The sequence below is a fragment of the Microcaecilia unicolor genome, chromosome 4 (genome assembly GCF_901765095.1).
Source record: "Microcaecilia unicolor chromosome 4, aMicUni1.1, whole genome shotgun sequence".
NCBI classification, from domain to species: domain Eukaryota; kingdom Metazoa; phylum Chordata; class Amphibia; order Gymnophiona; family Siphonopidae; genus Microcaecilia; species Microcaecilia unicolor.
In genome coordinates, this window is record NC_044034.1 from 215,174,295 (window position 1) to 215,189,541 (window position 15,247).

At 44.6% G+C, this 15,247-nt stretch overlaps 1 protein-coding gene across 1 annotated transcript in view; it reads right to left on the reverse strand.

Moving 5' to 3' along the window:
* The window catches only part of TNNI2 (troponin I2, fast skeletal type), a 39,863-nt gene that overhangs the window by 11,924 nt on the left and 12,692 nt on the right, over nt 1-15,247 (reverse strand). The window contains exons 3-6 of the mRNA XM_030201232.1: nt 14,652-14,658; nt 11,693-11,731; nt 9,597-9,725; nt 6,265-6,354 (exon numbers count right to left, since the gene is read on the reverse strand). Of these exons, the coding sequence (XP_030057092.1) occupies nt 6,265-6,354; nt 9,597-9,725; nt 11,693-11,731; nt 14,652-14,658 (265 nt within the window). The remainder of the gene's footprint in view (nt 1-6,264; nt 6,355-9,596; nt 9,726-11,692; nt 11,732-14,651; nt 14,659-15,247) is intronic.

The following is a 15,247-nucleotide window of genomic DNA, read 5'->3' on the forward strand; positions in this document are numbered from 1 at the left end:
CTGGGGCGGAGCGCCCCCACCACGTCGCCGTCGCGCGTTGCTGAACTTGGGAGGGAGGGAGAGTGGTGCTCGGGCGGTCGGGGCGGGGCTACCTGAGGCACGCGGCGCGGTTGGTAGCCAGCGTTTCCTTGGCAGGGGGAGGAGTAGGGAAACACGCTCCGCATGTTTCCCTACTCCTCCCCCTTCCTTGATGCGGTCCCTGCTTTCATTTTTCTGTTGGTTTTCCGCCCTCGACGTCATGACGTTTGACGCGAGGGCGGGGCAGCAAGTCGTTCAGTGGCTTCACCACCACGAACTTACGAACCGTTCTGGGAGTCTGAGTGACTTCAGAACGTTGTCCTCAGAACGTTGAGGGTGCCTTTTATTATATTAGATACCTCTATCATATCTCCCCTCATCCATCTCTTCTTCAAGCTGAAGAGCCCCAGCCACTTTAGCCTTTCCTCATAGGGAAGTCATATCAGCTCCTTTATAATTTTTGCCATCCTTCTCTGTACCCTTTCTAATTCTGCTATATCTTTTTTGAGATGCAGTGACCAGAATTGCACATTACTGAGGTAATTTTATTTTATTAAGGATTTTTCACACGTAAGAGCAGGGACAAGAAGTCACATAATTTTACATGACCTGCATGTTGGTGTATTCAGAGGTACAGTATGGGTCGAGTGAAGGTAGAATCATGAAGTTAGTGTATGTTATAAAATACACACGTGTTTATTTCAGCAGGTGTTAATGTACACGACTACAGCTCAGGTATTTATATTGTGAGTTGAGGAGATGGTGTGTCAGGGGACAGGGAGAGGACACTTCCTAACCACCCAAAATTTGCTGTCTGGATAACCGACTGCTCTGCACAAGGCCTTGGAAAGAGTTAATGGAACCAGCGAGTGTTCTTGAGGGAGAGAGGTTGTTGAGAACAAATTGGAATGTATAAGGAATAGGGGAAAGTGTATGGGAGATACTACAAACTGAGAAAAAGAGCTGCCAGCAAATGCAAGAACGTTACATGATGGTGGGTAGGGTTTTTTGGGGAAGGGAGACCATTGCCTGAATAAGCACATGAGCAGCAGAAGCAACACAGTACTAGTCAAGAGACTGTGGGGGTCTTTTACAAAGCGTCGGTAAGCCCAACGCAGGTTTACCAAACGCTAAATCAGGACTACTGTTGGCACAACACGTCCGCTAGTGGTAGTTTCGCCCCAAGTACGCACCATTTCTGGAGGAAAGAGAAAACCCCCAGAAATGGTTTGCTTGGCGGTAACCCGGCAGTAATCAGGTTACAGCAGGAGCCCTTATTGCCACTTCAGTAGGTGGCAATAAGGGCTCCCCACTGTTTGTCTGGGGGCTTTTTACCCGCAGCTTGGTAAAAGGACCCCTGTGTGTGTTTCTGTCTGAAAAGTAACAGTCTACATGTACTTGTGTGCTTCTGAAGAGTGAGAGTACATGCATGTGCATGAGTGTATATCTGAATAATGAGAGTGTGCATGCTTTTGTGTGTGACTAAAGTGTGAGAGTAAATGTATGTATGCAAGTATTTATTTATTTAGTGAGATTTTCTATATCACCATTAACTAACTGACAGATCATAGTGGTCTACAATCTTAAAATTTAACAGAAAATTAGATAATGAAAAGAACTATAGTTCAGGATAGAAAAGGAACCACTCATACAAAGAAACAGACAGCAGTTTTAGAACAAATAGGAGGGAGCTGGAGTAGAAAGGGAGGGAAGGTGGTGAGAAATTGCGAAAAATCAAACCTAGGTAAGATAAAACGCTTGGTGGAACAGCCAGGTTTTAAGGGCAGATTTACATTTCTTGAAAGAAAGTTCAACCTGTATAGGAAGGAGCATGGAGTCTGAAGAGCGAGGGTGCATAGTTGTGTATGTTTCTGTGTCTCTGATGGGCCTGGTCTCATAAATAGAGCTTCCTTTTGAATATTCGGGCTGCAGTGGAGAAATCCACTGGTAAATACAGTGGGGGAAATAAGTATTTGATCCCTTGCTGATTTTGTAAGTTTGCCCACTGACAAAGACATGAGCAGCCCATAATTGAAGGGTAGGTTATTGGTAACAGTGAGAGATAGCACATCACAAATTAAATCCGGAAAATCACATTGTGGAAAGTATATGAATTTATTTGCATTCTGCAGAGGGAAATAAGTATTTGATCCCCCACCAACCAGTAAGAGATCTGGCCCCTACAGACCAGGTAGATGCTCCAAATCAACTCGTTACCTGCATGACAGACAGCTGTCGGCAATGGTCAACTGTATGAAAGACACCTGTCCACAGACTCAGTGAATCAGTCAGACTCTAACCTCTACAAAATGGCCAAGAGCAAGGAGCTGTCTAAGGATGTCAGGGACAAGATCATACACCTGCACAAGGCTGGAATGGGCTACAAAACCATCAGTAAGACGCTGGGCGAGAAGGAGACAACTGTTGGTGCCATTGTAAGAAAATGGAAGAAGTACAAAATGACTGTCAATCGACAAAGATCTGGGGCTCCACGCAAAATCTCACCTCGTGGGGTATCCTTGATCATGAGGAAGGTTAGAAATCAGCCTACAACTACAAGGGGGGAACTTGTCAATGATCTCAAGGCAGCTGGGACCACTGTCACCACGAAAACCATTGGTAACACATTACGACATAACAGATTGCAATCCTGCAGTGCCCGCAAGGTCCCCCTGCTCCGGAAGGCACATGTGACGGCCCGTCTGAAGTTTGCCAGTGAACACCTGGATGATGCCGAGAGTGATTGGGAGAAGGTGCTGTGGTCAGATGAGACAAAAATTGAGCTCTTTGGCATGAACTCAACTCGCCGTGTTTGGAGGAAGAGAAATGCTGCTTATGACCCAAAGAACACCATCCCCACTGTCAAGCATGGAGGTGGAAATGTTATGTTTTGGGGGTGTTTCTCTGCTAAGGGCACAGGACTACTTCACCGCATCAATGGGAGAATGGATGGGGCCATGTACCGTACAATTCTGAGTGACAACCTCCTTCCCTCCGCCAGGGCCTTAAAAATGGGTCGTGGCTGGGTCTTCCAGCACGACAATGACCCAAAACATACAGCCAAGGCAACAAAGGAGTGGCTCAGGAAGAAGCACATTAGGGTCATGGAGTGGCCTAGCCAGTCACCAGACCTTAATCCCATTGAAAACTTATGGAAGGAGCTGAAGCTGCGAGTTGCCAAGCGACAGCCCAGAACTCTTAATGATTTAGAGATGATCTGCAAAGAGGAGTGGACCAAAATTCCTCCTGATATGTGTGCAAACCTCATCATCAACTACAGAAGACGTCTGACCGCTGTGCTTGCCAACAAGGGTTTTGCCACCAAGTATTAGGTCTTGTTTGCCAGAGGGATTAAATACTTATTTCCCTCTGCAGAATGCAAATAAATTCATATACTTTCCACAATGTGATTTTCCGGATTTAATTTGTGATGTGCTATCTCTCACTGTTACCAATAACCTACCCTTCAATTATGGGCTGCTCATGTCTTTGTCAGTGGGCAAACTTACAAAATCAGCAAGGGATCAAACACTTATTTCCCCCACTGTATATACTTGTGTGCACACTAAATGAAGAAAAACTTTCAACCCAGGGAATTTATCTAGCTAATTATTAAACTACCTGAGCAAATTCCTTTGAAAACTGATCTAATACTGCCAGTGCTCTGTCTGTATCCTTTCAGAAACACCCAAGAAAGCTAAGAATCATTTTCTTTTTGTTTCTTCCATTGGTGAAACTTTTTTTCACATGTAAATTTATACTTCAGACACATTGCCTGTAAATCTCTTTTTGGCGCAGTCTACTCTTGGCGTCTCTAGATTGTCCACATCCACTATACTCCAGAGGTCTTTTGATTTTATCAATAACAGATACTCAACTTTATTTAAACACTATTTCAATACAATCCTTGCCATATAAATTCACCTTCATTAAAACCTAAATTACTCCGCCCTCACTCAACATTCATTACCACATTCACCACATACCATTCTATTCAAGGGGTAACTTGTATTCCCATCTCGTGCCCATTACAAATTCATTTGACATTTTCTCAATAACGCTTTTAACTTGCTCAAAGGTTTGTCTCTAGATTGTACCAGAGGCAATGGAGGGTGAAAATGGCTCCCTTAGTTATGAAACCACTGCTCCAGAGCTGCCAAGTTATCGGTTTCAGATTTTTTTGACCAGTCCAATATCCCAATTCAGTGTGTTATTTGAAGTCCCTTATTCTACCCATTGAAATCAGCAGGGCCGCCAAGAGACTGAGCCAGGGATGGGGCAGGGCTGCTGCCCCCCCCCCCCCCAGGAACAAAGCCACCCCCCCAGGATCATCGCCGCTCCCGCCCACCCAAACTGCAAGTATCTTGGCTGGCGGGGATCCCGAGACCCCGCCAGCAGAAATTTTCCTCCATGCAGCGCTGTTCTTTTCTCTGACGGCTGCCACATTGCCTGCCCCTGCTTTTCTCTCAGGTCCCGTATGCTCGGTTTCAAAACTGAGCATGTGTAGCCTGAGGGTCCAGCAGCTGCTTGGCAGGCAATGCAAGGGGGGGGCCCGGCGCCAGAGTTTTCTCTCACCTGCTCTCCTGTCGGGACACAATCACCCGGGTCCCGTCAGGAGCAGGAGCCCCCCCCCCCCCCCCCCTCGGCGGCCCTGGACATCAGTGCTACAGGTCTCATAATGCTTTTGGATAGGGCTGTCAAAATGCAAGACTGGCTTAAAATCTCCTTTCTAGAACTGGGTAACTTAGCAGCTCTCACTTCACCAAACATTCTGTTTGAAGCATGTGCCTGCCTAGTCCCCACGCTCAAAGTATTACTGCTGCCTTACCAATAGTTGGACTCAGCACTATTCCCTGCTACTTCTGGAGAGGTGAAATGTGAGGGAAAGGCCATGAATGAAGATTGGGGGGGGGGGGGGGGAGAAGCAGGGAAAATGAATATGAGGGAGAGGGTGGTGTGAATAGAAGAAATGGGGCTTCATGATAGTGGGGGCCCACAAATGCCGCCCATGTGTGTATGACTGAACAATGAGAGTGTGCATGCTTTTGTATGTGACTAAAGTTTGAGAGTGCATATGTGTGTGTATGTTTCTGTGTCTCTGGTGGGAATCTCATAAATAGAGCTTCCCTTTGAATATTTGGGCTGGAGAACTCCATTGGTATATATTCATTTCTGTGGTTTTAGCATATATAAAATCATTCTAGCACACACTAAACCCACTTAATATGCACTAAAATGTACAATCAAGTCAAACTGAACATTTTTTATTTGTTTTTGTTTTTCTGTCATTTTCAAAAGGTAGAGGATGTCTTGCAGCACTGTGATTCAAGATTCAGGACAGCATAGGCCTTAAGTAGCAGGTGATTAACAGAATAACTTTCCCAATCATTCTACGTAATGGACAAGATTTTTAAAACACATTCTTGCCGATATTCAAAGTGAGTTAACCGGCCAGGAATGGTCGCCAACCAGTTAACTCGTATGTGGCTATCCAATCATTTTCAGCAGCACTTAACCGGTTAGCGCTGCTGAAAATGAACGGTTAGAACTGAAGTAAAAGCCAGCTATGTCAGGGGCATTCTGGGGAATTTCAGTGGCAGAGTCTGGTTAGCTCCCAATATTCAGAACTAACTGGCCGTGTTTAACGTATAAATAGGACTGCATAAATACTGTCCCATCTTTATGCACTAACCCATGGCTGGTTAAGTCTGAATATTGACTAAACTGGGCATGCGCTAGCCGGCTTCTAAAAAAACGGAAATTCAATGCTGAAGCCTAAACAGGGACCGTCACTGAATTTCCAGGTTTAGCGCTGGATGAATATCAGGCAGATTTATCTTTTTAGCCTCTGTCTACCTTTGAACTGAGATGCCTCATTATAGACACTAATTCCTCCAAAGTTGGCAGCTCCTGGAAAGCCATCCCTTGGCTAAAAGATGTGAATGAGCTCATTATGATGCCACTCTAAGTAATCTGGTCCTTTTTCAAGGCAATACCTTCTAGGATAACATTACATGAGACATTCACTGGCTGCTACTCTCCCTGCACTGATGACAAGCCTGACAAGACAGCCTACAAAAGAATCCAGACATCAAATCATAATGGGCCAGGGCCAGGGCCAGACAAAAGCAAAGTGGCCAACATTTAAAGCTTTTATCATGGTCATGTAGAAAGGGTTTCAGAGGGCTGCAAGCAAGATGGAGTAAAGAATGCCAACTACAAGGACACCCACAGAAAGGGGAATACCTCATTGGTGCTCTTCTGCAGCTTTATTTCCATGTCATATCTTTCCTCATCCACCTCATCGATCTGACCATGTAATTTTTTGCACAGTTCCTGGGAAGAAGACATGAAAGAGAAGTGAAATTCATTGTGGTTGAATACCTTTCCATTTGTACAGAAGGTGGTTGATGTTTTTGGTTTTGTTTGGGTTCATAACCAGAAACTTTGTTGTGCTTTGGTAACGCAGTACGTTTGAATTCTGTACAATAGCACTTAACAAGGCTATTCCAACAAAAGTTATAAGGACTCCCATCGACCCAAGCACCACCTCTCCACCAGTAACAAATTGTTACCATGACATTATTCCACTGAATGGACTACCAGATCAGAATACATAAATTAATGGTCTCTCTCAGGACCCCAAACATCACCCACAATGCACTTTTCTGAAGAAGCACACCATGTTCCAACTAATTAAATATAATCATGTGTAAGAAAATCCTTGAATGCTTTTCTGACAGCACATGTGATCTGCTACTACTATTGAATTCCAATCATAATATGATGCTTTTAACCCATGCTGTCCTCCCTTAATCCTCTTTCTACAATTTACTCATCTCACCCTGTGAGTCTCAAGGCGAGATACATGGAAATACATACAAAATTTGTATTATAATGTGACAAATCAGGGGATATTTGTCTGTAACTTCTATGTGACAGTATAACATATTTGTTCCCTAGTGCATTTCCCTTGTTTGGCCAGCAGATGGTGACCGTCTATTTTTTGTAAACCTGTTACAGAAGTGACAATTTTTTTTTCCTGCTTAAGCTGTGAGGTAATCTTTAGTCTCAGGGAGAGGAGAGAGAAAGATCTCTTCACTGAGGCCCTGTGAGCAGTTATATTTTATAACCTGTGAGCAGCTATATTTCCTGAATTCCCCAGGTACTACTCAGGTAGTAAACAAATGTTTAGTTAGTTTGATTTACCTGTTATTGTTGCTATATTTTCACCATTTATTCCTCTTACCGTTCACTGTTCAATTTCCTAACAATAAACCTTATTAGTTTATTGAGTGGAGGAGTGGCCTAGTGGTTAGGGTGGTGGACATCATTTACTATGAAGATACAGGTGATGCTCACTCAGGCCCAGATGCTCCAAACTCTGGCGCTGTACTGAACAGCACGCCAGAAAAACTCCCTAATGCTCAACACTAATGAGATGCAAATAAAGGCGCACTCACAGCGCTGAGCATTAGGGAGAATGGCAGAAGTATAGTGTCTGGCGCATGCGCTCAAGAGTTGTGCATTAAGCACAGCTCTTGAGCGCATGCCCAGAATGCCAGAGGGGGGAGGGAAGGAAGAGGAAGAAGTGGCGGTTGCCCAGAGGTGTGACAGCCTACTTGAAGCTGGGCCCCGATCTGAAGTAGGGGAACGTGCAAATTACAGTGCAGAAAGGATAGTGTCCCTCCCTCGCTGCTGCCCACCTTCTGCCGGTCTGTCTGCTGAAGGAAAAGCTCTGCAGCCATTTTCCTGCCCATCTCCACAGCACCGTTCCCAGCCCTGGCTCCCTCCCCGCTCGGTCTCCTGTGGTGTAGCTTTGGGCTTTGCTTGGTCAGTCCAGTGTTAAGCTTTTCTCTGGTGCTGGGGATCTCACCACAGCTTGGCACAACCCTAATGCCAGTTCCAAGCTGGTGTAGGGTTTACAGTGGAAAGAGTGCACTTGTTTGGAATGCTGTCCGCTGAGCATTGGGAAGGAATAGCAAATGACCTCATGAGCACGCTCATTACGCTGTTCCTTCCTGCGCTTGTTTGTTCCCGTGCTCTGGGTCTATGAACATTCTGTGCCAGTAAACGCGGGTGCTAGTCCAGCGCAAATGGCCTCTACAACCCGCGTTTACTTTTGAGTGTCAGGGCCTCAGTGCCTGTTAGGAAAGGAGCATTGCTCATCTGCCAGCATAAAAAGAATTTCCAGGAAAGAAACAGGAAGTGGAGGAGTGGCCTAGTGGTTAAGGTGGTGGACTTTGGTCCTGGAGAACTGAGTTCAATTCCCACTTCAGGCACAGGCAGCTCCTTGTGACTCTGGGCAAGTCACTTAACCCTCCATTGCCCCATGTAAGCCGCATTGAGCCTGCCATGAGTGGGAAAGCACGGGGTACAAATGTAACAAAACAAACTCTGCTGTCCTGGACTGACTAATAATCATGGTGGTTTGTGTTTTGGTCTGTGAGTGCTTTCTGGGAACTGTAGGACCTCTGAGATTGTGGCCCCAGTGTCCTTAGAAAACTCAGGGGAAATACCTTACGGGTGAGAGACTCGCCCAGAGGTAAATGTGACCCAGCAGGTGGGTGAAAGGGTATGCTAGTGTAGGCCTTCACAACTGAATATACCTTAATCAGCAAACCACTCTCGTCTTTTCTGGTATTTTCAGTAGCTCTTAATGTGCTGAGTATAATAATGGCACATATGTTTACAAGTGCTCCTTTAAATATAACTCACCATCCAATCTAAAAGTAATAAACATAAGGCATAATATCTTAAACTTTATTCGCTGTTCAATCGGGAGCCAATGTATCTTTCTCAAAATAGTTGAATTGTGGCCCTAAACCTTTGGGAAAAAAGGACTACAGGTTTCAAAATGTTCTAGAGAAGTGGTTCCCAAATCTGTCCAGTCACATTTTCAGGATATATGGGATAGATTTGCATGCATTGCCTCCATTGCATGCAAATCTATCTCATTAAGGGGCCCTTTTACTAAAGGGTTGCTGCTCAGTAATGGGCTTGCCGCACGGCAAATTGGAACTACCATAGGCCTAATGCAGCCTCCAGTAGTAGTTCCACCCCCAGTGTGCGGGGTTACCCGGCAGTAATCTGGCTGCACCACGCACTGCCCAGTTACCATCACGTTAGTGCGGGAGTCCTTACCACAACCTCAATGGGTGGTGGTAAGTGTTCCCCCCCAAAATGGCTGCAAGGTAAATGCAAACTTACCACATGTCCATTTCTTTTTTCGGGCTTTTTACCCTCTGCAGTAAAAAGGGCCTCAATGCACAGCAAAAAAAGCCACCGCAGCTAGCACAGGGCCCCTTTTACCGTAACTTAGTAAAAGGGCACCTAAATATTTATTTTCGATATCCTAAAAACCCATCTGGTTGAAGATTGCCCAGGACAAGTTTGGGAACAACTTCTATTGAGTGAAATTTAAAAATGAGCATGACAGCCTGTTTTTCTGAACACAGAATCTATATAAAATGTGGTCCTCACCCCATCTAACACTGTGAAGAGCTTTAAGTCAACTGAATTGGATGTGCAAGAGTTAGAACTGTGAGTGAATAGCAGAGATAACGATGATTACCTACCTGCAGTTCCTGCATTGAATGTGGTAAAGTGAGCTGTGGGCAGTGCTCAGCAAGGTAACTTTGCTTCTCTGCTGCTCTTTCAGCTGCTTCCTTCTCTAATGTTCCTTTAGCAACCTGGAGCATCAAGCTCTGTAAAGCAAAAAGAAAATAAATAGGAGCAAAGAAACTGCTCTACCTATATTCTCCCTCCCAGCAGTACGTATTGGGCCAGGTTCTATATATGGCGCTTAAAAATCTGCACAGAAAACATTTCCGCCTAAGCGTATTCTATAAGATTTAAGCGGGTACATAGAATATGCTTAGTTGATATCCCAGTGCATAAAACTGCACACCTCCATTTACATCAACAAAAATGTAGCATAAATCCCTTATGCGTATATTTACACGGACTGGGCCATATTCTATAACAACGTGCATAAATTTGGGAAGGCCCACAAAAGACCATTTCCCCACTCATTGCCACATCCCTTTTGAACTGCATGCTTTAGAATTTAGGTGTAGTTCATTACAGAATATGCTTAACGAGTTATAGTAACATAGGCCCAGATGCATTAAAGACATTGGTAATTCCCGTTCCCTACCGATTCCATAGCGAATCGGTAGGGAACGGGAATGCATCAATGATAGGGAATGCAAATGAGCTACTCGTTGTAGCTCACTTGCATTCTCTAGTCCTTCGGTACCTGAGTCGGAGAATCGGGACGTCCCTTTAGATTAGGCTCCTCTTCCTGGTCTCTTCAGCCAATCAAAGCGGGCTTAGCTGGCTGTTGTCAGCAAAACGCGCTCTGATTGGCTGAAGAGACCAGGAAGAGGAGCCTAATCTAAAGGGACGTCCCGATTCTCCAGCAACCAGGAAAACATAAAAGTTTTGCTGTGGAGGGGCGGCGAAGACAAAATAGAAGGGGGAAAAAACACCAGCGCCGGCAGAGCTAAAAAAAAAATGTGAAAAAAGACGTCTCTCAGAAGCGCAGGGAGAGTACGTCCTTAAAGGACGCCCCTCACATGCGCTCCCTGCTTTTTTTTTTCTTTTTTACCTTTTTTGGGGGCCCTTTTCCTTTCCGATTCCCTCACAGGAGCCCTAACAAGAGGTCACACATCTCGTTAGGGTTCCTGCGGTAAGGGAATCGGAAAAACGGTAGTGCATCTCATTATAATGGGCTGCAACGGTAGTGCAGCTCATTATAATAGCTTTTCAATCATTTGCATTCCGTTTTCGTTGCCTGCCACCGTGGCAGGGAAAATGCCCTTAGTGCATGCCCGGGGTGAACTACTTGCGTTTTAAACTGGCTGGAACCAGTTTAAAACGCAAGTTGTGGGCTCGTTAGGTTTTGTGCATCTGGGCCATAGTAAGATAGTAAATGATGGCAGATAAAGACCTGTACAGTCCATCCAGTCTGCCCAACAAGACAAACTAATACTTTATACCTGAGTTTGATTATGCATGTAAATTCTAATTATGGCCAATTAGTGCTCATTATTGCTTGTTAAGTGCTGTTAAAAACGTCAATTGGCTTGTTAAGCCAATTAAGTTACGTGAGTTGTTATGGAATATGCTTAAATTTAAGAGCGGCATGCCTGGCGTAATATATAGAATCTGGGGGATTGTGGATAGCTCTTGTAGACCTGCCAAGTCTCCCACTTTTGCCGGTCATCTTTTGCACTCCCACTGAAGAACTGGTATTCCCCACTGAGCGGACTCCCCTTCCAGCTAGGAGAGTCCTTCCTAAAAAATAATCTCCTGCTATCACTGAAAGGGGAGGCTACCACTGGTGCCACTGTAGGTAGGGCTAGGTGGAGTTATAGACAGGATGGGCCCTAAATCTCCTGCATAGGAGTTTGTCCCCTTTGGCAGCTCTGCTGTTGAGGGGAGGGGAGGGGGGAAGGGTACTTCAGATCTCCTGACATCCCACCAGTAGGTACTGGGGGTAATAGTGTTGGAGTACTGACTGTTGCTGACTCATAGGCCTATAATCCCAGTCTTCCCAGTAGGAATCACAGTAATGACTGCTACAAACATGGACCCTTGGTTCAAATGTTGAAAACCCAAGTAATATATACAGGAAAGCGCATCATTTCTCTAGCAAGGAGAAACCTACCTTCAGGTGCTGTTTGCGGGAATGGGAGATCTTTGACTTCTGCAGGTGTGAAAGAAAAAAAAAAAGCAAAAATTATAACAGCCATTTAGCCCCATCCCCCTAGTGCCCACATGCTGACCATTAATGCTGACTGAATTCATTGGAGCCGACTCTGTGGGTGCTGTGGGTGCTTGAGCACCCCCAATATTGAGAAAATTCCTTGTATGTGTCCAGGGAGGGGTTATTTTCATTGGGCTTAGCACCCCCAATAATTTTAAAAAGTTGGCTCCTATGACTGAATTCATAGCTCAAGCTATACAATTCTTATATCATAGAATGTGATGGTGGAACTGGGACATGAAATCCATGATGGCCATACTGCTAGTACAGATGGGCAGCTGGAAAATACTTGTTTTATGTTCTTTCCTGTGTCATTTCCAGGAATGTACATTTTGTTTATTTTCCATGCATTTGTTCTTAAGGGAAGCTGGACTGCAGGACTGCACTGTGCTTGCACTCTTCTGGATTGTTCACTCATGCACAATAGTTTGCGCATGCATGCACTGTCCAGGAAGAGTGCACACTTTATGCAGGTATTTCCTTGCCCCCAGAGAGATTAGAATGAACCCCCCCATATACACATAAAATGTCATATTTTTTCTGCTTGTTTTCATTTGCTCATGACATGTAATAACATGTCGTTGACATTTCTCATTTCATTGTAGACGACAGTCCATCCCTAACTGACAGTGCAATGCTTGCTGCGACATGAAAGTCAATGGGGCTGGTAGTCAGACCACGGGAGGCAGCCTGGCTAACTCCTGCGGTCGGCGGTAAGCCTGGATATTCAGTGCTGGGCCATTTCCAGTGACTGGCATTGAATATCAGGTTTATTTTTGGCCGGTTTAATCTTAACCAGCCAAGCCAATATTCAGCACTGGCTGGTTAAGTTTAAACCAGCCAAAGATAGGGCTGCTGTTTCGGTGGCCCAATTTGGCAGTCAAATGTATCCAGCGATACGCTGAATTTTAGCAGATAGCCGGTTATACCACATGAAATAATAGGTTAGCTGTAACCGCTGACCAGGAATATTCAGCAAGAGATAACTGGCTATCTCCCACTAAATGAAACTAATATTTACAGCCAGTTAAGTGTTATTTAATGGGCTAGGAGCCGTTCCTGGCCAGTTAAATAGCGCTGAATTTCGGGGGGGGGGGGGGGATGACTTCTGCAAAATAGTTTTAACAAACCCTGTGATAGATTCAGGGCTAGGGCATTAATATTTACAAAAGGTGTATTAAGCCTGTAAAAGAAGTCATGATTTTGGAATTAATCACTCTGGGACTTTTGGCCAACCTTTAAATTTAATTCCTGATTGCAGACTTCTGGATGAAGCCCAGGTGCATGGCTCTCAGCTTGTGATGTATAGGCTAAATGAATTGAGGGGGGGGGGATTAAAAAAAACAGGGGGGGAGGGAATCCCCAGTTGACTGCCCATGAAGGCTCATGGCACTGGATCCCAGCCTGATTGTGGCTGAGGTAGAAGCTTATAGTAGCAGAGGGAGACTGCCAGGTTCAAGTTCCCCAAAATGCCTTCCCTTTGCACTGGTTTTTCCCTGTAGCCTTAGGATTTCCAGGGGCTGCAGGATTTTAATCCTTCTGGGAACAGAGAAATACCTATTGCCCCTGAATGTAATGCACCTTGAGCAAACAATGAAAAAGCAAGGCCTAAATTCACACACAAGAGAAAAATAAATAAAAATTCAAATACATAAATCTTTGAACAGATTTGCCATTTCCAAACTGTGCAAGCAAAGTGGCCTGTGGGTTGGTTTTTTTTTTGTTGTTGCACTTTTTGTGTCCTGCTTTGACCCACTTCTTATATCAGGCTTCTTGATATTATTAATCTTTCCATTCTTCTCCCCTTATCTGCATGAGGTCCTAATACACCATTGGAAGAATGGGGCTTTTTAATTTTTTTTGCAGGTCCTGCACTAATTTTTCCATTAGTGTGTGAGACTTGAAAACACAGGAGCCCTTACTGCCTCCTATTTAGGAAGTGCTAAGTGAAGTCTGTGTTATTCAGTTAGCATTAGCGCCAGCTCTGTGGATGCTGCAGGTGTCTGAACACCCCTGAAATTGAACAAACTGTTTGACTCTCAAGGGAGGGGTAATTTCCATTGGGTTTAGCACCCCCAATCATTTTGAAGAGTTGTCTTTTATGCCAGTTAGCACACACTAATGTGGACACGCTAGCTGGATAATGCTTTCATGCCCCCTCCCAGAAATATGTTTAAAAAATAACACATGATTAGCACACACTAACTGGAAAATTACTGCAAAATGCTTTAATGTGTGTGCAGTAAGCCTTTTTTCATGCACTAAACCCATATAAGGACTTAACGCCCTTTAGTAAAAAGGCCCCCAAGAGAAGCAGAGCTGGTGAGAGCCTGTCCCCTTGATAAAAATTGACAGTTCATCACTTCTCATAATCAAAGTGATTTCTCAGCTGCCCTTCAAAGCATTTTGGCCAGACAGGTAGCCATTTTTAATCAGCTTCTGTTCATCCTCAGGAATTCCTCACACCACAGACTCCCCATGTCATCTCCCTCAGAACTACTGGCATTATTCCACTGAAACACTAAAAAGACCAATCTCCTTTAGAATAGGAATCAGCAGACTGGAATTTTCTATATTCTTGGAGCAATTCTATGATAACATGTTAATTTCTGAATACTCAGAAAAATGAAGTTATTGGGTATGAGAAGACAAAACTCTTCTTCCTTCTACGTAATTGATGGCTGTGGTTAAAGCCTGGAAAGAATACTCTGCTGTACACTGCCTGAGGAAAAAACCTGAGTAATCCCAAAAGATAGCATCTTAAAGAGAAGCTAGCCTAGCCCCGACGGCCTCCCTGCCTGGTTCTGTTGTAAGTTAGCAGTCCGAAGATACGGATGACAAAATAGTGAGACCGACTTACTTCATCCCTGTAAGAGAGAGAAAAGAACAAAGACACCTTTGTAAGTATTACTTTATGATAATGTTTATATAAACAATTTTACATTTCCAGGGTTATATGCTCTTTATTCTATTTAACTAAATATAGGTTCCCCAGCAGTCACGACCCCCAGCTCCTGAATGTGCATGCTGGCTAGTGGCTTAAGAGAGCTGACACATGTGTAACCACAAGAAGATATGTCTCTCTACTGTCACACGTGGAACTGAAATGCATAGTGTAACCATTGGAAGAGAGGTCTTTGTGCTATCAATATGTGTGACTAAGACTCATGGAATCTATTTGCTAAGCTGCCTAAGGGGCCCTTTTACTAAAGGGTTGCAGAGCGGCAATCCAGAATTACTGCCAGCCCAACGCAGGCGCCAGCGGTAGTTCCACCCCCAGAATGCGGCATTTTCGGTGCTAGTGGAAATATTTGAAAAATATTTCTGCAGGCGGTTACCCTGTGGTAATTGGGCAGCGGCTACCACCAGGTTAGCATGGGAGCCCTTACTGCCACCTCAATAGGTGGTGGTAAGTGCTCCCTCCGAAATGGGTACATGGCAAGTGCAAACTTATCA